This window comes from Squalius cephalus, assembly GCF_949319135.1.
Source record: "Squalius cephalus genome assembly, chromosome: 4".
Classification (NCBI taxonomy): Eukaryota; Metazoa; Chordata; class Actinopteri; order Cypriniformes; family Leuciscidae; genus Squalius; species Squalius cephalus.
In genome coordinates, this window is record NC_137125.1 from 49289578 (window position 1) to 49317076 (window position 27499).

The 27499-nt window shown below is 36.6% G+C and overlaps 2 protein-coding genes across 3 annotated transcripts; one reads left to right on the top strand and one right to left on the bottom strand.

Annotated features, from left to right (window-relative positions):
* Positions 1–225: 225 nt before the first annotated feature.
* Positions 226–11052, bottom strand: LOC307156623 (uncharacterized protein). The gene is made up of 6 exons (XM_079868091.1): positions 10526–11052; positions 6928–7114; positions 2967–3158; positions 2697–2853; positions 2429–2608; positions 226–1020 (listed from the first exon to the last, which is right to left on the bottom strand). The coding sequence occupies exons 1-6, from the start codon at positions 10532–10534 to the stop codon at positions 795–797; spliced, it is 951 nt and encodes a 316-aa protein (XP_079724217.1). The 5' UTR covers positions 10535–11052; the 3' UTR covers positions 226–794.
* Positions 6992–27499, top strand: slc13a4 (solute carrier family 13 member 4). Of its 2 annotated transcripts, none has more exons than XM_079868088.1 (16): positions 6992–7082; positions 16428–16556; positions 18959–19095; positions 19184–19359; positions 19469–19529; positions 19609–19639; positions 20862–20930; positions 21011–21195; positions 22516–22635; positions 22724–22825; positions 23164–23265; positions 23393–23499; positions 23715–23857; positions 24766–24927; positions 25056–25193; positions 26346–27499. In XM_079868088.1, the coding sequence occupies exons 3-16, from the start codon at positions 18998–19000 to the stop codon at positions 26481–26483; spliced, it is 1632 nt and encodes a 543-aa protein (XP_079724214.1). In that variant the 5' UTR covers positions 6992–7082; positions 16428–16556; positions 18959–18997; the 3' UTR covers positions 26484–27499. The 2 variants fall into 2 exon arrangements, with proteins under 2 accessions (XP_079724214.1, XP_079724213.1); XM_079868087.1 differs by lacking the exon at positions 6992–7082 and adding an exon at positions 12552–13166.

Here is a 27499-nt window from a genome sequence, read left to right on the forward strand (position 1 = left end):
TATGTAATAAACCTTCATGTATTAAAATGCTGACATGTTTAAAAATTCTATTGTTAATACTACATTTTAACTATGCAAAAGTTGTAGTTATTATAGTAAATACATGTAACATGTAACAAGGACACTGTAAAATAAAGTGTTATCAAAAAAATCTTTTTAATCACTCTATAAAATTGTATTTTTATGGTGAGACATTGTAGGCAATAAAAAAAGACAAGACATAGATAATATTTTGAATCCTTTTATTATTAATTGTTTTTTATTTAAACAAAATCAAGTTTTAAGTATCATATAAGTTTTATGAGATCCAAATGTCTGTCCGTAATCAGGACATCAATGCAACTCTCTTATACATCCATAATAAACATAAACATAAAAATATTAAAATTATGTTCTAATGTGACCTGACACGGCTGGATATTTACAGTTTAGTTAGTGAGTGCAAATAGTCTGAACCTTTGACACAAAAAGAAAAAGAACTAGCTGAAAATAAGACCTGGAGCGGATCACAGTACCAGTATGGAACATTCCTGTCCAAGAAACTACACAAAGGGCCAGCTTATAGTCGCTCAGAAATGTTCTTACTTATGCAACATACTAAATGTAACTACTACGCAGAGACCCACACATGGTCCAACGTCTAGAGATCTAGTGTTGTGGCTCTAGCTTGAGTCCATCATTTTCTCTTGCTTTTCTGAACCCCAGTCACCCTACAGGAGGCGTTTGCATGTCGAGGCCGTAATCTGTGGCCATGGTGACAGTTGTAAAAGTTGTGAATACTCAGAAATGTGCTGCTATGGCCACAGGCGCTGTGGAGTGGCACTGGGGTACGGCGGCAGAGCGGGCTGTTCGCTCGGGCTTTCTGTGGGCGGAGGGGTGGAGAGGCGGAGGTAGATGGGCGCGCTGGGTGCAGTCGGGACAGTGGGTGTGGGCACCCTCTGCAGGACCACATGAGGATACATCTGACTTTCTGTGCGGTAAAGCCCAGGAAGAGGAGCTTTCATGAGGTTTTCCTGACTCCTGGTTGCAAAACAAACACAGTTTGGGGTCAGAAAGGTTTTTTCATGATTGGATTAAATAGAATAGAATAGAATAGAATAAAATAGAATAGAATAGAATAGAATAGAATAGAATAGAATAGAATAGAATAGAATAGAATAGAATAGAACTTTTTGGTTTAGCTTTTTCATGATTGGACTATATAGAATAGAATAGAATAGAACTTGTTGGTTTAGCTTTTTCATGATTGGACTATATCGAATAGAATAGAATAGAATAGAATAGAATAGAATAGAATAGAATAGAATAGAACTTTTTGGTTTAGCTTTTTCATGATTGGACTATATCGAATAGAATAGAATAGAATAGAACTTGTTGGTTTAGCTTTTTCATGATTGGACTATATCGAATAGAATAGAATAGAATAGAACTTGTTGGTTTAGCTTTTTCATGATTGGACTATATCGAATAGAATAGAATAGAATAGAATAGAATAGAATAGAATAGAATAGAATATAACTTGTTGGTTTAGCTTTTTCATGATTGGACTATATCAAATAGAATAGAATAGAATAGAATAGAATAGAACTTGCTGGTTTAGCTTTTTCATGATTGGACTATATCAAATAGAATAGAATAGAATAGAATAGAATAGAATAGAATAGAATAGAATAGAACAGAACAGAACTTTTTGGTTTAGCTTTTTCATGATTGGACTATATAGAATAGAATAGAATATAACTTGTTGGTTTAGCTTTTTCATGATTGGACTATATATCAAATAGAATAGAATAGAATAGAATAGAATAGAATAGAATAGAACTGGTTGGTTTAGCTTTTTCATGATTGGACTATATCAAATAGAATAGAATAGAATAGAATAGAATAGAATAGAATAGAATAGAATAGAATAGAATAGAATAGAATAGAACAGAACTTGTTGCTGCCACTTTTTCATGATTGGACTAAATCAAACTCAGAATAGAATAGAATGCAACTTTTATTCAGCAAGAACACATTAAATTGATCAAATGTGACATTTATTATGTTCCAAAAAAACGTTTGAACTTTCTATTCAGCAAAGGAACTTAAAAAAAATGCATCACGGTTTCAACTAAAATATTAAACTGTTTTTAACACTGATAATAATAATCATTGTTTCTTGAGCAGCAAATCAGAATATTAGAATGATTTCTGAAAGATCATGTGACACTGAAGACTGGAGTAATTATGCTGAAAATTCAGCTTTGATCACAGGAATAAATTACATTTTTAAATATATTTAAATAGAAAAAAGCTATTTTTATCAAATGCAGCTTGGTCAGCGTAAGAGATTTCTAAATGATGGCAGAATTGTCATTTTTGGGTGATTTATTCTACTAATCTCACATAGAAACACATAGAAACACAACAATTCATCATTTCTCACCTCTGATACCCGCGGTTATCATAACCAGCCAGTCCCCCCATATAGACCGGGGTCTCAGGGGTGAGACGGGGGTCAAGTTGCTGGGAAAGATTGTAAATTTTAGGTGGAGGAAAAGCTTCCCAGTCTCCTTCATCTCTTTCCAGCCAGCACTCACTCCTCCAGGATGATTTGCCTCTCATCCTAGAAAAAATCATTAGCAAGAAAAACCATTAGCATTCTATTTTAGGATGGTTGTCTCTTCTTCGCCAGTGTGTATGAACGGTCATACCTGCCCCGTCCATCTGTCCGTTCTGCCCTCTCTTTGCTCATGCGCTCCTGCAGGCAGCAGATAATGAAGGACACGGACATGGCAAAGATGACGATGCTGCTCACTATCGATGCCAGCACGGCCACTCTCAGCCCGCGGTCCTCTGGTTTGGGAATGGCTACCACATTTACACAATAGTCTACATTGAAAATCTGGGATTGAATTAGCAGGAGTGTATTTCTTAACTCTTTTTATCTCTTTAAAACAGAAATGATGGCAGTGAACACAGACCCTCGCAGTCCGGCGGGTAGTTGCTCCACTGAGCGGTGTTGCTACGCAGGACACAGGTGATTTTCTCGCTGCCCACCAGCTGGTACCCCTCGAGGCACCAGAACGCCAGCACGGTCCCCAAAGACATCCCGGTGCCCTTCTCTACATAGAAAGAACCTCGCCGAGGGGGCAGCAGCGATGCGCAGCTCAGGTCTGCAAAAAAACAAGCAAACAGATGGTTAGAAATCACTTTTAAATGTGCAAAGACTTCAAGATACACTTAAATCAAACACAGAATAGAATAGAATAGAATAGAATAGAACAGAACAGAACAGAATAGAATAGAATAGAATAGAATAGAATAGAATAGAATGCAACTTGTTTCTATCATGATTGGACTAAATAGAATAGAATAGAATAGAATAGAATAGAATAGAATAGAATAGAACAGAATTGAATAGAATTGAATGCAACTTATTGGTTTCGCTTTTTCATAATTGGACTAAATAGAATAGAATAGAATAGAATAGAATAGAATAGAATGCAACTTGTTTCTATCATGATTGGACTAAATAGAATAGAATAGAATGCAACTTATTGGTTTCGCTTTTTCATAATTGGACTAAATAGAATAGAATAGAATAGAATAGAATAGAATAGAATAGAATAGAATAGAATAGAATAGAATGCAGCTTGTTGGTTTCGCTTTTGCATGATTGAACTAAATAGAATAGAATAGAATAGAATAGAATGCAACTTGTTGGTTTCAGTTTTGCATGATTGGACTAAATCAAGCACAGAATAGAATATCACTTTTTCACGTTTGGAAAAAATCAAGCACAGATAAGAATAAAATAGAATGCAACTTGTTGCTGTCACTTTTTCATGATTGGACTAAATCAAACAGAATCGAAAGCAACTTGTATCCATAATTTTTCATGCTTGGACTACGTCAAATAGAAGAGAATAGAATGCAACTTATTGCTACCACTTTTACACGATTGGAATAAATCAAGTCAAGCACAGAATAGATTAGAATAAAATGCAACTTGTTGCTGTCTCTTTCACGATTGGACTAAATCAAACACAGAATAGAATAGAATGCAACATGTTGCTATCATTTTTCATGCTTGACTAAATCAAATAGAATAGAATAGAATGTAACTTGTTGCTCACTTTTTTATGATTGGGCTTTAAGATTTTCACCAGGTGAATGATGAAAGAAGAAAAGACACCTAGCAACCACCCAGAACTCTCTAGCAACCACATTAATGAATGAATTAATACAGTGGATCTCAACCAGGGCCCGGGGCCCACTAGGGGGCCTCAGCAAATTACCAAGGGGGCCGCAGGATGACATAAATGTATTTAATTAAAAAATATATATATGTCATCAATATATTCAAATGCAAATCTAATCTAAATTCAAATGCTAAAAAAACAAACTATCAATTACTATAAAATCTATAACTAATATTTAAAAATCAATATCTTGTTTTTTTACATAAAGTACATACAGTTCACAAACTGAATCATGGTTAATTAATTTAATATAACAATTTCTGTTAATAAAAAAGTTAGAAAACAAGTGGCTTTGTTATAATTACAGAATAAATCAGAAGTTTATTTATATATTCATAGCTTATCCTACAAATAATAAATATATATTTTTGAATTCAATAAATAAATAAGTATAAATAATAAATATCAATAATCACAATATCAACGCTCATGTTTTCCATCAAATTGACTGCTTTAAGTCTGTCTGTGAGTGTATGTGTGCAAGAAACTTTCCCTGGGACTTAGTTAACAGTACTTAATTATCCTCAAGTGTTAAGATGAAAGCATTTTTTCTTCTCTCTCTCTATCAGTAGGCTACCCATGCCCTCACTCTATCCCATAATCCACCTCTCCTCCAGTCTCTCTGCATTCCCACAGAAGATTCAGCGTCTTCTGTCTTCTCCTACCGAGTCTTCATCAGAGCACTGTCCATCTCCATTGTCAATATACAGTAAAATTGAGCTCATATTGACTGTGCTGGAGTCAGTGTGATTAAGCTGGCAGGGTACACTTGATGGTGTTTATTGTTCACACCGGTTCGACTCCACAGAGTCCTGTGCTGGTCTCATTAAGCCCGGCTTAGCTGGCATGGCAATGCTGCTCACGCCAGAGCCCATTGCTAGCATTAAGCAATCCGACTCCATGGCAAAATAAATAAATAACTCAACTGTCACTTTTTTTTTCTCCCCTCCCTCCCGTCTCACTCTCAATCCCGTACTCACCAGAGAGGTTCTCTTAGAATAGAACATGATTAAATAAAGCATAGGGCCGTGCATTAAAAATTGATGACCCACAAGTCCCTGCAGCCGAAGGGAAGTGGAAACCTGACCACACGCTCCTGAAACTGCACAGACATTCATAGTTTGAGTGGATCAGTTTGTGACTACACGATCACGTGACTTCAAGAACAGTGTGGAACAACTTTTCCCGCTGTGCGTTTTTAACGTGCAATTCTAACTCCGCTGCCCTCACGGCATGCTATTTCTGTGTGAACTGGCTTTCTCTCTTTAACACATTAAGTAATCCCTTTAAAGAAGTGACGTGGAAGCCTCTGTGTTTGTGTTGCACGGGTGACGGAGTGAATGCAACAACTTTACTGATGTCCTTTTTATATTTTTCATATGCATGATGCATTACGGTTATTAATATCAATGCAATTATTTTTTCTCACAATTATCTTTTCAAGTGCGAATAAGGTTATTTTTGCATTATGTTAATAAGGAATTGTTGGGGAAATGTGTTAGTTGAAAATACTTTTTAAAAAACTGCCTGTTTGAGGACCATTAAGATTGTTTTGCACTGTGATATTTGTTGTCATATGACAATTTAATATCTTATTATTGTACCAATGAAGTATTTTGACTATAATACAGAAAATTACAATACATAAAATACTACTGTAATACTATTTTCAAAAACACACACTACCATATGCAAAGAAATGACATATTGTGTGTGTGTGTGTGGGGGGGGGGGGGGGTACATGTGCTAAATTGTCTTAGAAATAATGCCACAATGCAAAAATCTTAATGTCCTTAAAATAGCCTTTGCCTTTATACAAACTATATCTCTTTTTTTCTTTATCATTTCTATAGGACGAAATATGACCCGTGCATGTTCTTTTCCAAGAGAGATCTACTCAAGACTCCTTCAGGTTCGCAGTGCACTGAAAGCTGAAAGCAGGGCAAATTCTGTCATGGCCACGGTGGTGATAAACCCCCTCCATTTCACTTTCAAAGCTGGCAACCCTGTAACGGAACTGACAAACTGCCAAGGACTGTCCCACAGCTCGCCAATGCCACGTGGCAAAAAGCGTCCTTTGTTTCACCTGTGGAATAAACCTCAAGGTAACTGACCACCTCTGGATGGTTCAGGTATGTTGGTGTCTTTTCCTCCACAGATAAATGAAAGAATCACCCTCTGCAATCAAACTTATATATTACACATTACAGCTTGATAATGTCCTTTTTCTCTCCAGCTCATACCCCCACAAATCCGTCACACATATTGACTTTAGGTCAGAAGACATCAATAAACTATTTGCAAAGTATGCATGCCTGGAGAGCTTGCCAACATACTTTATATGTTCTCCAATCATATTAAAAATCTGAGTTATATACAGCTCAGGCTGATGTGATTTGCTCCGTTGATCCTCGAGCATTTCATCCGAGCCATTATGAAAGCTCTGTTTGTATGTAAACCCTTAAGATGATTTTGCTTTTTAAAACCTAAGTATACGTATTATATATTTGTGTGTTATTGCAGCTTTTACGCAGATGTGTACTGTAAATGCTGCACGGTGAGTATGCTCTTAATGAAAAAGTTCATATCGAAAATAACTTTTTTGCACAAAACTGCTCAGTTTTGCATAGCACTATACGCTTATACGATCACTATGAAAGAACACTGTTGTTGTACGCACCTGTGTAATTGTTGGTGGGAGCCTCAGTGCTGTTCATCTCCGTCTCAGTGGCAGGTGGAGTGGTTTGTTGAAAAACGGGACTGGCCGAAGACCCTTCATGTGGCGTAAAAGTCCGAGCCAAGCTCCACGTCATAGACCACAGCAGGAAACCCCAGGTGAGGAGGCTCTCTTTCAAAGCCATTGAAGTCTGGGGTTAAAAATGAGAGAGAGAGAGTGTGAATGTCAGTCGGTCATATCCGCCGGTCCTTGGTGACTCCAGAGGCTCTCCTGCGCTTCCGACAGCAGAGGCTGCTCGCTCCTCCAGAGGATCAGGCACAGAGAGAGAGGGAGGGAGGGAGTTACGCTGACTCCATGCAGTGCAGCTGTGTGTTTCTCCTCCGTAAGCCGCTTGTCACTGCGCTCGGCTGCTGATTATGATCCGCTTGCGTAATGCAACACACGGCAGAGCTGCAGTCGTTTATGTGCTCACACATCCTCATGTACATACCGTATGCATCGCTCTCTCTCTCTCTATCTCTCTCTCTCACGTGATTAGAAGACAATGGGTTTAAAGTGGTGGCATATTTACTAGTTTGTTTTAGTTCAATGAACTGAATTGAATCCTCCAAACTAAAATTCCAATTATATCATATTTTTCAAAAACACAAATGTTTTCCACATTTTCTACATTTTTATAATACTAGTATAAAGTAATGGAAATTAATTTAAAACATGACATGTTTTGAAGGAGCTGCACATCTGTACATCTGTCCAATTTATTTATATATATATATATATATATATATATATATATATATATATATATTAGGGCTGTCAAAAGATTAATCGCAATTAATCGCATCCAAAATAAAAGTTTGTTTTTAATAATATATGTGTGTGTACTGTGTATAATTAAATTTGTATATATAAATACACACACATGCATGTATATATTTAAGAAAAATGTGTTATTTATATATAAAAAAAATGATATTTATATATAATATAAACTATATAAATATATATACAGTATATGTATGCAAATATTTCTTAAATATATACATGCATGTGTGTGTATTTATATATACAAAATAATTATACACAGTACACACACATATATTATGTAAACACAAACTTTTATTTTGGATGCGATTAATCTCGATTAATCTTTTGACAGCTCTAATATATATATATATATATATTATATTTCTGTTCAAAAGTTTGGGGTCGATAAGATTGAAAGAAGTCTCTTGATGACCAAGGCTGCATTTATTTGATCAAAAATACAGTAAAAACAGCAATATTGTGAAATATTATTACAATTTAAATGAACTGTTTTCTATTGTAATATATTTTAAAATGTAATTAATTCCTGTGATCAAAGCTGAATTTTCAGCATCATTACTCCAGTCTTCAGTGTCACATGATCCTTCAGAAATCACTCTAATCTGCTGATTTTCTGCTCAAGAAACATTATCATCAACGCGCTGCTTAATTTTTTTTGTGGAAACCATGATACATTTTTTTTTTCATGATTCTTTGATGAATATAAAGTTCTGTTTTTATTTGAAATAGAAATATTTTGTAGCATTATACATTTATTTACTTTTGAGCAATTTATTGCATACACAGTATACTGTAAAAAAAAAGTTTTAATTAAATCAAGTATAATCAACTAGGATGTTCGGGCCAGCTGTCCAATCCCTTGCTACAGTTAGTTACTCGTGCCGTAGAACGTTGTATCAGGACAAAAAAAAACTCCACTGGACTCCAATGTCAAAGGATAACAAAACTGACCGTTTATTCAGGTCCCACAGTGAAATCTTCTTACAGGAGTAATAAAATAAATGTTTCTTAAACCAAAACTAATGCTGTCTGATATTCCTAAGACAATGTAACGTCCATAGGCTACGGTAAGAAAACTATATCGCTCAGGTCCTAGTTCACTGCTGGCTCCGAGCGTCCAAAGTCAGTTATGACGCTTCAACGGTATCGCGGGAAACCCAGCACAATTCTCTTAAAGGGGCGGTAGCCCTAAATTCAACCTAAACCCTGAGCTAAACAGAAAATGTTTTTTATTGTTTCCAAATCACAAAAACAGCATTTATAATTCAAATTATATCAATGATCGTTTTCTGTAAACCTCTTTAACATTACTAAGAAACATAACTGAGAAATAATAATATTTTAATAAAGTTATGTTCGACTACTATTAGCAATAAGCTATTAATGTAGTAATATAACCCTTATAAATCAAATATAAGGTTATTCCATATCCCAAATAATATGTACAGTGTTTTGGCTCCTATAAGGATGTTTAAGTCATTTCAACTTAGATTACATTAAACTGACTTAAAAATTAGCTGAATCTTGTATACTTATAAAAAAAAGTTGAATATTGCTTAACTTATTTTGAGGAGTTAAAGCAATGTAAAACCTTATGTTGTCATAACTTATTGATCATATAATTATTTTACAGTGTGTGTATATATATTTAAATATATATACCTCCCGCTACCTCCCATATGATATCTGATCTGATAATGATGGCATTTTTGGACTTCATAATTTTCATTTATGCCTTAAAGGGATAGTTCACTTTGAAATTAAATTTTGGTATGTTTTAGCTTACCTCAAGGGCATCCAAGATGTAGGTGTCTTTTTTTCCAGCGTAGTTTCAATTTTGATATTTTTAGGTCAAACTGTTCTTGTCTCTCAGTCATTTGATGCAGGTCTGTGGTCACTGTCTCAAAGAGCATGCACAGAGTCCAAATTAAAACAATTCCCCATCGTCCAAATTAAACAATTCCTCATCGTAAGTACACATTGATGGCCTAAGACACGAAACGAGCGGTTTGTGTGAGAAAACGAACAGTATTTATATCGTTTTTTAACTCTTGTACACAGCCACGTCCAAGTGATCTGAGGGCGCGCGCGCATCCTGGTGTGTGACGTGTGCGCAGACTGGTGCATAGATATATATACACTAGAATAGATTCTGCCTTGCCTATGGCATTCGTTCCAATGAACTGCCGTAGCCAAGGCGACATCTAGTGTATATATATCTATCCACCAGTCTGCGCACACGTCACACACCAGGATGCGCGCGCGCCCTCAGATCACTTGGACGTGGCTGTGTACAAGAGTTAAAAAACGATATAAATACTGTTCGTTTTCTCACACAAACCGCTCGTTTCGTGTCTTAGGCCATCAATGTGTACTTACGATGAGGAATTGTTTTAATTTGGACTCTGTGCATGCTCTTTGAGACAGTGACCGACCTGCATTATAGGACTGACAGACAAGAACGGTTTGACCTAAAAATATCAAAATTGAAACTACGCCGGAAAAAAAGACACCTACATCTTGGATGCCCTTGAGGTAAGCTAAAACATACCAAAATTTAATTTCAAAGTGAACTATCCCTTTAATCTCTCAGTTTCTAACCAAAGATATACTAGTTAACATGCAAACCCTTCGACCTCTGAATCCACCTTACACATGACAATGCTCTCTGCTGCTCTCCTGTCTGTAATGCAGAAGAGTGTGTAAGTCACTTCAGATGAATTCAGTTAATCTGGTATATTGAGTCTGTCAGAAAGTGTCTACTTTGTCTTACCTTATTCATTCATTCCTTCTTGCTGTTGTCCATTTTATTGTAAAGGTTATAAACACTGTTAGTGCAGCATGTCACTCACTCACAGCTGTACTAATATCCCCTTCAGAGCTGACAGTGGCCGTGATGTTGGTGACAGACTCCTCTTTCTCTAGCTGTGACCCTTCTGTACTGTGTGTGTTTTCCCAGAGAGAGAAACAATCAGACTCTCAACTCACGTCTTAATATCCCACACTCTTTGTGAGTTTCTGCTCTCAACATTAGACTTCTTCAGCATGAATAACAGATTATTCAACGAGTCCCTTGATTAATCAAACACCTCTGCCGGTCTTTTAAGCCTCTATAATGCTTTCTGATCCTCGCCCACATCATATAAACCTGATCTTAATGGCTCCTCTCACCCCATCAAGCCCTTATAACTCTGTCCAAGAGGAGGACAGCACTTAATCTTCAGCATTGTGTCTTGAAGAACATGGTCTTTTCACAGCCTCATGCAGGAGCAGCGCTTCTCCTGACTGCTTGTTCACAGTGTTTGAAGATTTAAGCGTTACTGACATTCATCCCCTGCTAAAACCCTAAATAGGTTTACATGTAACTTAGGCAACATTGATTAGGTTATGCAACACTCTGTTCATGCGTTTCCTCCCCACTGACTGTATGGAGAGCAGACGTTGATTTAAATGTAGACAAACGCAGAACCTGTAACGTGATCACACTCAAGAACCCTGAATAAAATAAGAGAATAAAAGTTAGGCTAATCAAACAAAAGCACACAAACAGCTCTGCCCTCCTGCCCGGCTCATTCGTTTTTATCAAACAAAGCTTTGGTTTAGCACAGCATTTTCTCAGATTAAGTTTTCGTGTTCAGAAAGAAATTACAAAGACTTAGACCGCATTATGCAACAGAAAAGCAGCAGATTTGTATTTGTTGTTGGGCTGTATTACGTTGCAGATATTCTCTTGTAACAACACTTCACAGTTTTCCACTAGGTGGCATGTCATGCACATAATGGGCATTTTAAAATGTATTGGACTGATTGAAGATTCTGTTTTAGTGCTTTTTTCATACAAAAACGGGCAGAAACACTGGTAGGCATTTGTATAGTTATTATGTACTGTATATAACAAAATAAATTCCCAACAATAAAGGTAATATACATTTTATAAATTATATTTATTTGTAATAAACGAACATTAAAGGTTACTAATAAATTATTATATTAATTATAATTGTGTAATTATTATTATATGGTATAGTTGAAATTAATGATAAATATATATATAATGAAATTATATATAATGTAATTAATGTAAATACATTTCATAATAAAATTATAATTTATATATGTATACTAATTAAATATTAAAATACTAAATAATATGAATTAATTAAGTTCAAATTGGACACAAAAGACTTACTGAATTTGTTTCACATTTTTTTCAATATTTTGAACGAAAGGCATTTTCCTAAATTGTGCCTTTACAAAATGTATTTATTTTATTTTTTCATTATTTCGTTTTTAATAGATGAGTTGGAGCTTATAAATAAGGCAGCCATTAAGTGTCCAACAACTTTAAAAAGCCTCTCATGATGCACATCACGAAGATTTGTTGACTGTATTATTATGCTAAAATATGGAAAACGGTCAGAATAAATAATGAGTATTGACCAGGAGTGCGCATACAGTCTGTGCATTATCCTGCATACATGAACTGTGCGCTACTAATCGTGAAATACAGGCTATGGGTTGAATCTGTGAACACTGGCTGCTGTCACGAGCTTTTGTGCTTCTGCTGTCCAGTGGTCTTTATTTTCTGACAGTCTTAACACCATGTTCTCTGATCCCTGTAGGGTTTATTCTAAGAAACTGACGGTGTTGCATGTAAACGGTTCAATTTGGCCCAGAGCTTCGCAACCCCACGACCCCACATCCATTCATAAACTCCACTCATTTAACTCTGATTGGTCCAGCTTCAAACTGGGAGGAGATATGGTTAGATTAAAGAAAAATTAGCTTTATCGTGCCGTCATACATTTCGTATTTATCCTTGGAAAGGTTTTTATAACGCACACAGAGAATAAGTTTATTAAGAGGACAGTTCATGATACTTGTACGCATTTTGCTGTGTTAAAAATAAGGAAGCATATGGCGAATCACAGATAGACGCATTTACAGGTGGAGACACAAAATAGGCTGTCGATGTGCTTTTCATCAATACACCCTGAAAGCTGTATAAGAGGGTCTGCACATCACTCTTAGATGGATTAGAGGGACAACATGACCAGGCATATTCAAACAGGAACCAAAGCGCACAATCCATGCAACTAGACCAACTTTTCTAAGAAGGCACGGAGCGCGTAAAACGCAAGAAAAAAGGGGAACAGCAATTTGCGCGGACAACAGCGACTTCACAATTACAATTATAATTTATATGAAAACTGAAAGAGGAGTAAAGTGACTGGTGAAGTGTTTCTTGAAGATCCCTGAACTTCTGCGAGCTGAATTGAGCAAAGCGTTCTCCCATGAGGCTGGAAGGCGCCAGAATGGACTTAATCAAAAAAATATGGACGGCTCGGAAACTCATTCTCGTGGTCATGATTCCTTTATCCCTGCTACCTCTGCCTCTCATCCATCCGTGCAGTGTAAGTAGATCTTCATCCAGTTCTACAATCACATGAGCTCGTGAGCAGTGCGCGGTGTCCGTGCGCTTTTACGCGCTAATGCGCGTTGGGTATTTGCACTAAATTATACATTTAACATGCATTTTGTTTAAGCATTAAAGCTTTTACGCGATATTTAGTTGATGTAGATTACTTTATTCCGCAGAACCCTTTTCATATAATTGCAGACGCATGGGAAATTTTGTCAGACTAAAAAAGAATTCTGTTTTAAAGGCAGGCAGACAGACAGTCTAAACCAAATAATGCATCAAACATGATCATGGATTATGGTCTCATGTGGGGTCCTTAGGGTTTCTCGAGGTGGCGCGGCGACCTCTCACCTGGTTGGTAGTTTTCCAGGTGCGCAATCAGACGTTCAGTTCCGCGATGGTTCAAGTCGTGTGCTGTTCTTTTGGCAATTGTTTGTTTGAAACTTCGGAATGATGTTGAAACAACATTTTACAGATGTTGTTTGTTTATGTAGCATGTGGAATCTTTGATTCAGTCCAAAATCAGCAAAGCCTGCAGAGAGGTGCATTTGTGCTAATCTCTCATGACCTGCCATATTGAATCCTACAAATATTAGCTTACTATTTGTTTGCAATCGTTTTAGCGCATTTCATATGTCCTGCATTTGTATTGTCATTCTCTTGCAAAATGGTTTTAGAGATTATGAGCATAAACCACTTTCAGATTTATAATTTTACAACTTTTAGATTTCAGGCATTTTTTACACGTTACATTTATGCGTTTTTTCTGTAGCGACAATACAATTCAAGATTTTGTTTGTGTGTAATTATACGTTCGGTTTGTGACGTCATATTAATTAAAATGTATAGGCCTATGCTTAAAATCATTTATCACAATCCATGGCCATTTAAAATAAATCAGTTACGCTAAAAAATATATATTTTTTACTTTGGTTTATACATGTAATTAGATGTAACCTAAAATCTTGATGTTGAATTAGACGATTCTAATCAGACACACAGTCAATATAGACAAACAGGGAAACAGCGCATTGATCAGGAAATAGCCTATCATTATTTGTTGCCTCGACAGCTTTTTTACAAAACATTTTTTAAGATTAGATCACTCACACAGGTTTTGTGTGCTTATCTCTGTCTGATAGCACTTTTCATTAAGAGTCAGAAATAACGGCTTGATCAGTTCACAATAGTTCACTAATCCCATCTCACCCGCTGACTCAAAGCAATTATTCACACAAAGCAATTGTGTAATGAATGTAATGCGTTCTGCCACAAAACAACAAAAGTTGAAAAGATGGACTTTATGTATAATCCTGTGTATACACTATTCATGCTAATTAGAGGAAATTTTCAGGTTTTTTAATCATCTGTAAGTGCCTGACACATCAGTGCCCCATTAGACCTTTTACCAGAAATCAATTCAGTCTGAATGGACTGATTTCTTGAGCAATGACGAGATTAGATCAGAACAAAAACAATGTGCCAATGTACGCTTAATCTGCTAGTGTGGCACATAACTGGAAGTTCTTTTGCAGTGTTGGGAGCTAATCAGAAAGCAGAAAGTTGGGAGTTTATGAACAAAGGCACACGCTGAGTGATAATCGGCTTTGGCAGAAATGTTGAGGGACAATAGAAAGGCCAAAAATGTGATGGTGCGATGTTTAGTGGCTAATGGAAACCAGAAGTTTGCTAGTCCGAGTCCCTTAAGGTACAAGCCATGAACCACTGTGCCCGTGCTAAATTAATACTTAAATGTGAAACATAGATTAATGTCCGATGATGGATGTTTTGAGATTGATGAAATGGTAACATAATAAGATCCCATTAGTTATCGTTAATCATGACAACTCTGATTAGTTTTAGCATGTTATTGAATATGGCATTGGTAACGTATTTGGTCTTGATGGATTATCTGCTACACTGATGCTGCTGCAGAGCAAGTATGGACTTACTACTGCTAATAGATACACAGACATGCTGCTGTCAGCATGTAAGATATGCTGCTGTTGCATAATTATACATAAATCCCATAGCAGATCTAGACAGGTGGAGCTGGGGGAGGTGGAGGGTTTCAGAGGAGCTCTAATATCACGCTGCAGGACTAGCTTACAGCAAACACTGAACCAGACTATTTATTTGTTGGGTAAGTATCCTCATTGGCTGTGCAGGATCAGCTTGTGCCATGCGGTAATGATGTGATTTTGAAGTATGTTTATTGTTCATTGTTAAAAATGGAACCTAATTGTGAAGTGTTACAGATGAAATATAATGATACAACACTAAGTAGGCAAATCAGATGCACATAAAATTGCTGATAAACTTGCTGATAACACATACAAAAAAACTTAAAAGATTTCTTGCTAAAAAAGGAAAGCCAGCAGACATGATCATTGGCTGATCATCACAAAATGGTCACATATCAATGCCTTTCTAAGTCCTCATCATTAGCGTAATGTATTTATTGTGCCTGGAATGTGTGAGCGTGTATTAAGTTTGCTCGGCTGGCCATAGGCGTGCTATGAAATCTGATTAATTATGAAATATGAGTCACCTGACAAGTGCTCTGTCAGCTTAAGCTCTGCATGCAGGCTTTACACAGACTCTGTATTTGGCTAATTATTTGTTGTTTGGTGGACCCACGTGAAATGCTTTGCAGCCAGGTCAAAATATTTGGCAAAGGAAACCGGATTTGGATTTTTGGTCTGATTTGCGTACTTACACACATGCTTTCCTGCTGTTTTGCTTGTAATTAAAGTCATAATTTGGTTGAAGAACTGGTTTATTCCTGCATTTTAGGGCTGGCTGCTACATGCAAATCCTCTCCTGTTTATTCATGTAGATATGCATGCAATCAGCTCTTTATCATATTTAAATATTTTTTTATCACTTATCAACACAAAATAGTTCATATTTGCTATATTAAATAGTCTGGTCCAGTGTTTGCTGTAAGCTAGTCCTCCAGAGCTCCTCTGAAACCCTCCACCTCCCCCAGCTCCACCTGCCTAAATCTGCTATGGGATTTATGTGTAATTATGCAACAGCAGCATATCTTACAAGCTGACAGCAGCATGTGTGTGTATCTATTAGCAGTGGCAAGTACATACATGCTCTGCAGCAGCATCAGTGTAGCAGATCTAGTCCGTCAAGACCAAATACATTGACATTGCCAAAATTCCATCCAGAAGCAATCAGTGTTTAGATCACATTGCATGTTCTTAATGATGATTTGATCCCTGTTCGGTCTCTTTTGCAGGAATCATCGTGTGCGTATGTCCTGATTGTGACAGCGATATATTGGGTATCTGAAGCTGTGCCGCTGGGAGCCGCTGCACTGGTGCCAGCCTTCCTGTACCCGCTGTTTGGGGTCCTAAAATCCAGTGAGGTAAGATGTTTTTCTGGGCCCTCTCTTATATTCAGTATAGGATGTTTTATGCAACATGCTCAGGCTGGAATACTGTAGGTTAAATATTTAACATACTTAAATGGCAGGACTTTGAGCTAGTTGATGTAATATACCACCCATTTTCTTGGGGAAATGCCTGACCTGGTTATATCCATCACATCTCTTATGACCATTTGAGCCTCTCTGTCACATTCCTCACAAGGTTCAATGGGGTTCTATATAGATAGGGTTTAGGGTTCTTGACTCAACTCTTTATGCCACAAATGAAATGTCTTAAATAATTGCATAATACTTTCATGTTTAATAGGTTATTTCACATTTTCCTGGTGATAAAAGTATGTTTACAAGCTGTTTAATTCATAAAATGTAATGCAAAATTAAAATTAAAAATTAAAACAAAAGTAAGTAATTAAAACTAAATACATAAAATGATGGAACACTTTAAATAGCTCTAAATGAAGCGCCTGACAGAACTCTTGAAGGTTCTATATAGAATCTTTTCTTCTAAGAGTGCAGGGTGCAAGGCTTCTATAGGTGATGTTTTATGAGTGAAAAATGTCATAGTGTTTTTGTTTCATCAAGCACAAGAGTTTGACGACTCTGATCATTCGTTTGTGTTCCTGTTATCGTGTCCGCAATAAACTGCCAAGAGATTATCTAAAACAAAATGCTACATCATGTGACTAAATCCCATTGGCAAACTTGACAAAGCAACCTGTTATCTTAAATACTTGTAATCATGTTTGTTAATATTCCCCTTTTTTACGCAATCTTTTTTTGCTCTAGTCTGCTGACTGCAGAGATTTTGGGTTGTCTGATGTTGGACTATTACCCTTCAAAAGTTTACACATAATTAATATTTTTAATACTTTCAAGAAATGTTTATTGAGCAGCAAATCAGCAGATTAGAATGATTTCTGAAGGATCATGTGACACTGAAGACTGGCGTAATGATGCTGAAAGGCTATAACTGCATATGGTGGGCATAGGTCAGAAATAAGTCAGAAGGGATGGCAGTAAAAGCTCAGTTACCATAAACAATATTCACACCAAATCTTCTTTCATACTGAAAATGTATTCATTCTTGTAAGAAATATTATTAAAGAGGTTCGGTTATGCCCTTTTATAAAGTCTTGATTTTGTTTTTGGGGTCTACTACAATAATGTTCAAAAAACACCTTATTTTTCACATGTTTGGCATTATTGCAGCAACTCTCTTCCTAGTATGGGAACTCTGTTAGAATCATAGTTTCTTGTTAGTATGACATATGGACTTAAATAGATCATGCTTTTTTGGCACAATAAGCAAGCTAACGTTCAGTTCATTCTATATATTTTATCCCATTTAAAAATATATATACGTACAGTATATATAAAAATGACAGGAGCAATCGGTTTCGGGAAACAGTCGTGACCAGCTAGTTAGTTTCAACAACGATGCATCGTACTATGGTTAAAGGCCAATTTATACTTCTGCGTAGCGCACCTCCTCAAAAATGTAACTACACGTCGTGACGAGGCGGACCGCAAGATCTGTGATTGGTTGGCTTGGTAGCATCGCGTTTCCTCCTACGCATTTCCGGCGTGTTCTTCTGCACCGCCCGCCATTTTTAAGTTCAGAAGTTCAGTGAAAGTTCAGTGAAGAACATGGAAATGGACCACGTGACCAAGCGATTGGTTGAAGAGGTGCGGAAATACAGCCATATGTATGACTCGTCTTCAGCAGAATACAAAGAATGCCAGATGGCAGCGAATTCATGGAGAGAGATTTCCTCCAACGTTCCTCAAAACAGCCGAGAGGAACCTAAATACAGTGGAACATTAAAACCCACCCCCACCATCTAGCGTTTCGGCGGTGTAACTCCAGAGCAACACAGACATAACCCAGAAGTATAAATGCTCACGAATGCGTAGCCTACGACATACACTATGGCGTACACTTGACGCAGAAGTATGAAGTGGCCTTAAGCCTTACAAAAGGCACGATGTGATCTGATTGGTCAGCTGGACCAGTCCACTGTGATTGGTCAACCACTTTGAGTGTGTTTGGGGAAATGTCCCGCCCCTTACCACGCCCCTTGAAACAGTGAGTTTCAACACACTACTAACTAACTCAACCGGGCCTCGCACCTTTATTCTGCATATGCCTTGAGCGGGAATTATTTAAATGAGGAATATTGTGACGTGTTCGTTTTCGGAAGAAAACTCAAGACTACAATGGAGGCGTTTCAGAGAGTTCAGATGCGCACTGATATAGAGAAGAACTGCCATTGGAGGGACCTTTTTCATGCTCAAATAGCAACATTACACACTAAAGAAATTTGAACATGTAAAAAAGCATAATAGGTTCTCTTTAAATCTGTGTGTGTGTGTGTACGCAGGTGGCCTCTGAATATTTTAAGGACACCACCCTGTTGCTTATGGGGGTCATATGTCTGGCCGCATCCATCGAGAAGTGGAACCTGCATAAACGCATCGCCCTCCGGATGGTCATGATCGCAGGGGCCAAACCTGGCATGTATGTATTTTAGCACCTTTAACATGCACTTACTGTTAGAAACTGACCCTGTGACCTGCATATGTTCTCTACGCTCTTTGTGTTGTAGGTTGGTGTTGGGGTTCATGTGCTGCACGGTTTTTCTCTCCATGTGGCTGAGCAACACGTCCACCACGGCCATGGTGATGCCGATCGCTGAAGCTGTTCTACAGCAACTGATCTGCACAGGAATCGCCGATAACATCGATGACTCGGCGACCGTAGACACCCAGGACGAGGAGAGCGGTGAGTCAAAGAGGCAATCTGAGAATACGTGCATGGTGGTTATGCATGAATTATGTTTTTTATTACTTTTGTCATATTTTTAAAATTTAATTCTTCTGTTCTTTCACAGACAAAGAGGAAAACCAAAAATCAAGCAATAATCACCTTCAGCTGCTGGACCGCAAAGACAAGTACTTAAGACAATAACTGTATTAAACTCCACCTGTATTAAACTTAAGCTTATTCTTTGTATTTTCTTTTTGATTGCAGTGAAAAACATGAAGTCTGTATGCTGAGTGAGGTAAGATCCAAAATGCTACTCAAGCGCCCATTAAAATGACCATCAAATTTGGAAAAATATGGCTGTCAGAAAGTAAAAAGAAAATAGGAAATAAAAGGGTGATTTTATTGGGGTTATTTAAAACTATTGAGGAAAAAAAACCTGTTAAATAATTAAATAAATACAGTATTGATTTCACAATTTTTTGTAATTATAATTTATGTGAATGTGAATATGCCACATAGAACATACCATTCACTGTCATTAAATTTGATATATTTTATTATAAAATTATAGAAATATATTTTTATTTTTCTAAAATGTTTTATTTCTAAATCACATTTGTCATTTAAACTATTTTTTTTTTTTTTAATTGCAATGTTAAACAAGGTTTAAAGTATTAAATCACTCAAATTATTTTATATTCAAAGTATATATGGGTCAATGACGTGACGGGTCATTTTTTTTGTCCAAAGGCCTTAATGATAATAAAAAAACAAATATATAACATCCAAAGTATGTAAGGTAGTACAACTTGATCTCTTTTACTGAATCCAAAAGGTTTTAATTATATTTTACTACATATAAAGGTATTTTAAAGATTTTGAAGTGTCAAAAGGTAATTCGGTAAAACCGATATAGTAAATATTTAAATGGAATAATATTGTTTTTAATAACTAAAGGAACTACAATAATACAAATATAAAGCAGATAAGGCTTTTTTTTTACATTTCCCCTTTTCTCCTTTCCCTGTGCAATGTTTTACTTGAATATATTGGAGTGTTTAGAGTAGTCCAATAAATGATTACATTTATGAGATCAGTGATAATTTTTTTAAATATTTCTTCTGTGGTACACACTATATACTATCTCAACATCAATGTCAAATCAGTTTTTAACTTTCAAATCAGTGGTTAAACCGAATGACTTTTTTGGTGACATTTTGTCCATCTTGTAAAAAATGACAAAAAACAGTGTTAATTGATTGTACAAACCACAAAATCTTATTGTTAACACCTAGGTAAAGTAAAAAAATGGTTTCAAATATAGTTATATCTCCATTCTATTTTTTTACACTTTTAAAAACCTTATTCGTCAATGACCCATACACATCGTCTCAAAAAAGTCTTAATTTAGGATTATTTTAAAGTACTGGTAAATATATATAGCATTATTTTTGTTAACATAAAATTAAGTTATTGATTAAGAATAGATTTTTGAAATGTGTTTTTTCATACTGTAGGAGCCGCATGGTCTAACATTTAAGCCTGGTTTTGGCTATTCTAATGAATCAAATGGATATCTGCCAGAGGTGAGACCTTCGCCTAGCTCACAATAACGGCAGAATCTGTTTCTTACATTTCTAAAATGATTGTAATTGTTCCTAAACAGGCTCCAATTAGCATTCCCGTGCCAAAGAAACCCAGAATCCGAAGGGATTCGCTGTACCCCACCAATAGAGACCACATGATCTGCAAGTGCCTGACTCTGAGCATCACGTACGCGGCCACCATCGGCGGTCTCATCACCCTAACCGGCACGTCCACCAACCTCATCTTTGCCGAACAATTCAACAAGTATGTTATCACTGTGCCCGATCCATTAGGAAAAAGGCACATTCACAAAATGTTGGGCAGTGCTGGGATTTGTTTAAGCACCTAATTCAATCCGCTCAATCTCATTTCCTGCACATTGTAAAGACGCTAAGTAGAGAAAAATAACCTTGTGCAACATTTCTTGGGCAAAGGTGACTTTATATTGTAACCTGTTTTTTCCCCCAGGAAGTCTGTTGCTGATGTAAAAATATATAGTAATGGCCAAAAGTGATGTTCGGAGGGGATATTTGTTTTTAATGACCCTATAAGCTCGCTTAAACCATCACAATATGAGGAAAATATTTTAGATACGAGGAACAGAACACTATACTTTGTTAAGGTATTTATATGACAAAATTATTTGGCCAAAAAAAGGCAAACTACAGCTACAGGTTTTATTTAACTATGCAAAATAAAAAGCTCACAGGGATAAGCATACATTGACTACGACACATTCAGTTATTAATATTTCATTGGTTCTTTCATGTGTTCACAATTTCTTTGTTTGACTGCCTGGCCAAAAATGATGTCCACACAATTTGTCATGTTTCATTGCATTATCACAAATAAAACAATTGATTCCAAGCACAAAAAGTCTTTAACACATTTTGAAAAATATTTGAATAAAGGGTAAAGATGTCGATTTTCCTAGGCTGGACATCACTTTTGGCCTCTACTGTAAATGACAGTGAAAAGAGGGCTTTCAGCGGGTCAGTGGGGTTTGTATTGACGCTCTTTTCAGGCAAATTGCCATATTGACAGTAACTATCACAAGTTCTGATATAATCTGCGTTCACTGGAGAATTGTTATTGCTGACTTGACATTTTGTCAGAAATAATCAATGTAAAGTGCTAACTAGCCTAAAGTGGGGCGGATAAAAATCTTGCACCTCATTGATTGGCTCTCAGTATCTTCTTGAGGATTCCAAATGCTGTGTAAACAGAACCTTGTCCTTTTCTTCCACATTGGAATGAAGACATTTGACCCCCGAACGCAGGGGAATGTTCTTTGGAAAAATTTGCACTCTGGTCTCAATAAGACTTACATTAGATGTATGTAGTGATTATATAACGCATTCAATTATCAACAATTTATATCAACACTATAAAACAAGTTTGTTGCAATAGCTATCACAACTTAAAATTTAGCGTTAGAGTTTGATAACTCAGATATTCAAGTTGTCACTTAGACAGCTTAAACTTAAAATTTAAGGCAGCACGCACACTTTACGTTGAAACTAGAATTAGTAAATATATTATGTGTTTGCAACACTGATCTTTGTTATGAAATGTCTTTTTCAGTCGTTACCCAGAAGCGAAAGTCATCAACTTCGGCACCTGGTTCATCTTCAGTTTGCCGATCGCTTTGATCATGCTGATACTCACCTGGATCTGGCTGCACTTTTTATTTCTGGGATGCAAGTAAGAATAAAAGAGAGACTTGTTTTATTATTATTTTGAAATTATTTCGTGAAACTTGCTGAACTCAGAAGCTGTTATCTCTTCACAGTTTCAGAGAGACTTGCTCTCTCAGCAAGAAACGCAAGACCAGGCGAGAAATCCTCTCCGAGAAACGCATTTATGAGGAGTACCAGAAACTCGGCCCCATTAGGTACATTGTAAAAAAATATTTTTTTAATATTTTTACAAGAAAATACTAAATTATTTGCCATTTTGTTGTAATTATTTGTCAAATTTACTAGCAATTTCTGAGTGAAAATGATTTAAAAGTAAATCCTACACCATTTGTTTTGTGTACTACTGACAGACAGACAGACAGACAGACAGATAGATAGATAGATAGATAGATAGATAGATAGATAGATAGATAGATAGATAGATAGATAGATAGATAGATAGATAGATAGATAGATAGATAGATAGATTCTGATTTCAAAAAGACTTGATTTTGATGTTGTGACTAATACAGTTTTTTCTCCTGATGCACAGCTATCCTGAAGTCGTGACAGGCATCTTTTTTGTTCTGATGACCGTACTTTGGTTCACCAGGGAGCCAGGATTTGTCCCCGGCTGGACATCACTTTTCGAGAAGTATGAGGACATCTTATGTTAACCCTTACACAGTCAAGAAATTGATTTCCATTTCTTTTTCTAGAAGAGCCATTGCTTTGATGCTAAATAAAGCCTCTAGATTCACTAAACGTCATTTATTTCGCAGGAAGGGCTACAGGACTGATGCCACGGTGTCGGTGTTGCTCGGCTTCCTCCTCTTCCTCATCCCTGCTCGAAAGCCTTGGCCATCTGCATTCTCCAGCGAGAGCAAAGGTCAGATCCCACGCTGCCCTCAGCAGGACCGCTCCACACTTCAATGTAGCCGCGAGTACTCGCTCAGCAGGCTGATGCCGTAATACACACCACCAGGGTCTAGTTGTACAACCAGTTCATTCAGGTTGAGGACATCAGAGCAAAGGTGAATGTTCTCGACGGCGCACCCTGTGGGCCGGGTTTGGTAACTGCTCTTGTCTCTGTTATCTGTGCAGATGATGATGATGATGATGATGACGACGAGGAGGAAAAGGACCCTCTGGCCCCGATGATCACATGGAAAGACTTCCAGAGACTGATGCCGTGGGAAATTGTTATTCTGGTTGGAGGAGGATATGCACTGGCTGCCGGATGCAAGGTGAGCGTGTCCGAAAGGTTGTATTTCAGGGGACTTTCTGAGTTTCTATACTGTAATGCAAAAAAGAATATGATAAATATAAATAATAAAAGTACAATTATGAAAGAATGTGAAAAATGCCATGTTAATTTTATATTAGATAATTGTTTTATTACTCTATTCCTTAATGAAACATATACATTTTTTAAAAGTTTTTAAATGTACTTTAATATTACATTATTTGTGTTATTTTGTTTTTAATATTACAGTGTAATATGACACAAAAAATATTTTATTTTATTTTATTACATTACGTTAAATTACATTGTAATATGAACAGTGTAAAACATTTCTTTGCAAGATTAACTAACATAGTTGCACTGGATAAAATTGTCAACTAAAAGTCCAAATAATCTTATATTAATATATTTTAATCAATAATATATAATATAATATTTTATATAATGTATTTTTATTAGGGCTGTCAAACGATTAATCGCATCCAAAATAAAAGTTTGTGTTTACATAATATATGTATATGTATATATGTAATATAATATTTCTTAAATATATACATGCATGTGTGTGTATTTATATATAGAAAATAATTATACTCCATACACACACATATATTATGTAAACACAAACTTTTATTTTGGATGCGATTAATCGTTTGACAGCCCTAATTTTTATATTTAAGATTCCATGTTGATTTGGATAAAAGTGTCCCCTAAGAGTAAAAATACTAAGAAGTAGCATTTCCCTTAAAATCGCACCTAAAAAATAAGAATAATGTATTAAATCATAATTTTACACATTACACTATTTTGTTAGAGAAGTGCTTTGTGACAACAGACAGAATCTTTTCTAGACACAAACATGCCTTATACATTAACTTGTAAATGAACCATGTGACTTCTCTCGGGCAGGTGTCTGGGCTCTCCATGTGGATTGGCCGGCAGCTGGAGCCAATGAGTGGTCTTCCTCCCTGGGCCGTCACGCTGCTGGCGTGTCTACTCGTGTCCGCCGTCACTGAGTTCGCCAGCAACCCCGCCACGCTCACAGTGTTTCTGCCCATCCTCTCCGCCTTGGTCAGAACACGCCTGAAAGACTAGTCTCGCACAAACAAATCAATCTGCATGAAAGCGTATTGTTTCACAGTGGTGTTCTGTCTCGAATGACCCTAATGACCGACCCTGTGTCTCCTGTCCCCTCACAGTCAGAGACGCTGCAGATCAACCCTCTACACACACTCATCCCTGCCACCATGTGCGTGTCCTTCGGCGTCATGCTGCCTGTTGGAAACCCGCCGAACGCCATTGTGTTCAGTTATGGACACGTGCAGATCAGTGACATGGTATGAAACAACATTATCCTGTTATATCACGTCTCACAGCTGTGCCAGGAACGCAATGTCGAAAGGCCACTAATCATTTGTTTTTCATAAGTGCCCACAAACTGAGGGCCATTCGGAGAAACAGGTGCCGTTTTCCGTACCATTTTAAACAATCTGTCAGACAAATACTGTGTTAAGTGTTGATAAGTTGAATTGTGCCATCTGAAGCAAAGTTATTTAACATTTCAATATATTTTAGGATAAAATTAGGGCTTCAGAAAAATAACAGGGCTGATGGTAAACAGGGATTGCAATTTTAAGATGGTCCACTACTGATTAATATAGCAAGACGGAATAAGAAAAAAAGGGGATAAAAAAGAGGAGACAATAGCTTTAAAAAAGTTTTTTGGACTTGTGAGAGTTCACTTTAAAAGGGGGAAAATGTTTCCATTTAAATTCTTTTTAATAAAACGTTATTTTAATGAATACTTTTATTTGACGTATTATGTTACTTATATAAATGCACATTCAAAATTTAAAAATAATATTAATAATTAATAAAAATAATCATTTTTGGTGGTGTTTTGAAAAAGTTTCCATTTTAAAAGCATCAGCATCAGCTAAAAGGAAAATATTTGATTACAATTATTTTTAATAACACATTATTTTAACTAAAATATATAAATGAATCATTTATATGATATTATATAAAAAAATAAACAGCTACAGGCTTCATAGTCAGATATTAATATCTGTTGGTTCTCTCGTTTTTTTTGGTGTTGCATGTGTTCATAATTTCTTTGAATTACAGCATGTTTCTTTGCGTTATCATAAATAAAATTGAAGTTGACTGCAAGCACAACTATGCAATTTGCTCACAAAATCATCAAATGATATTTGAATAAAGGATGATATCAACTTTCCTAAGCCGGGCAATAGTTTTGCCCACTGAGAACACAAACAGCAACTATTTTGTAGACTCTTATAACACCACTTACTAATACTATGGACATATAAATCAATTTAGTGTGGGAGGGACAACAAACGGCTCATTTACAGTATTAACAGTAATTATTGACTATTTGTTTTTGCCTAAATAAATGGGACAATGGGCATGTTCCCCTAGTGGAAGCTCATATACTGACAAAGTTGTTTTCTCCTTGTGATTCGCAGGTCAAGGCCGGGTTCGGAGTGAATCTGATAGGAGTTCTTGTGGTCATGTTGGCCATAATGACGTGGGGAGAGCCTCTCTTCCATCTGAGCGAGTTCCCCACCTGGGCGGTGATGCGCAACGTCACGGGCAGCTTGTAGCCGGAGGTGGGCGGCACAGGCGTGAGTGTTTGACACGTAGGGACTGAGGACACTGGATATACACTGAAGGAGGCATATAAATGTGATTAAGGCCTTATTTTTCCCCCCGTCCGTGGAGTAAGAGAGTATCCGTGACACCTCCGTCGGAGGATGCAGAGCTGCTCACTGTGACTGAATGAACGACACAAACAGGGGAAACTATTCTTACACTTCTATATCAATGTTGCCTTAAAGTATTAGGCGTAGATTAACATCTTTACAGCTGAATGCACAAGTTTATGTGCCTACAAAGCACAATCAGCAATGCTTGTGTGTGCCCACTGAATGTAACATGTCTGTATGCTTTATCTTCTGATGTCTAACAAATGTCGTGTTACATTTGCATTATTTACTTGAGAGGTTTGAGGGAGATTCTGCATCAGGCCTATTTGCAGTTGAAGTCGCTGCTGAAATCAAACATAGTATCTAAAATGCTCTTGCCAAAATGTTACATAGCTTATGTGGTCAGGTTACAGAAGATTTTTTCATATCCTTTGTTATTCAATAAATCTTTGTGCTTTTTGAAGGTGGACATTAAAGGGATAGTTCACCCAAAAATGACAATTCTGTCATCATATACTCACCCTCAAGCTGTTCTAAACCTGTACGAGTTTCTTTCTAATAATTTTGGTAATCAAACAGCTTCTGGTCCCCATTGACTTCCATAGTATTTTTTTTCTATGGAAGTCAATGGGGATCAGCAACTGTCTGCTTACCAACATTCTTCAAAATATCTTTTGTGTTCAACAGAACAAAGAAATTCATACAGGTTTGGGATAACTTGAGGGTGAGTAAATGATGAAAGAATTTTCATTTTTGGGTGAACTATCCCTTTAATCGTTGTACATACAGGAAACAAACTGTACAAACTTTGTTATTGTCGGCCACCCATTGTTGGCCTAGTCACCAGCAAATCGTTGTAATATGTTCTGTGATCTCTGAAACATAATAAAACACTGTATTTTTGGTTCATCTAT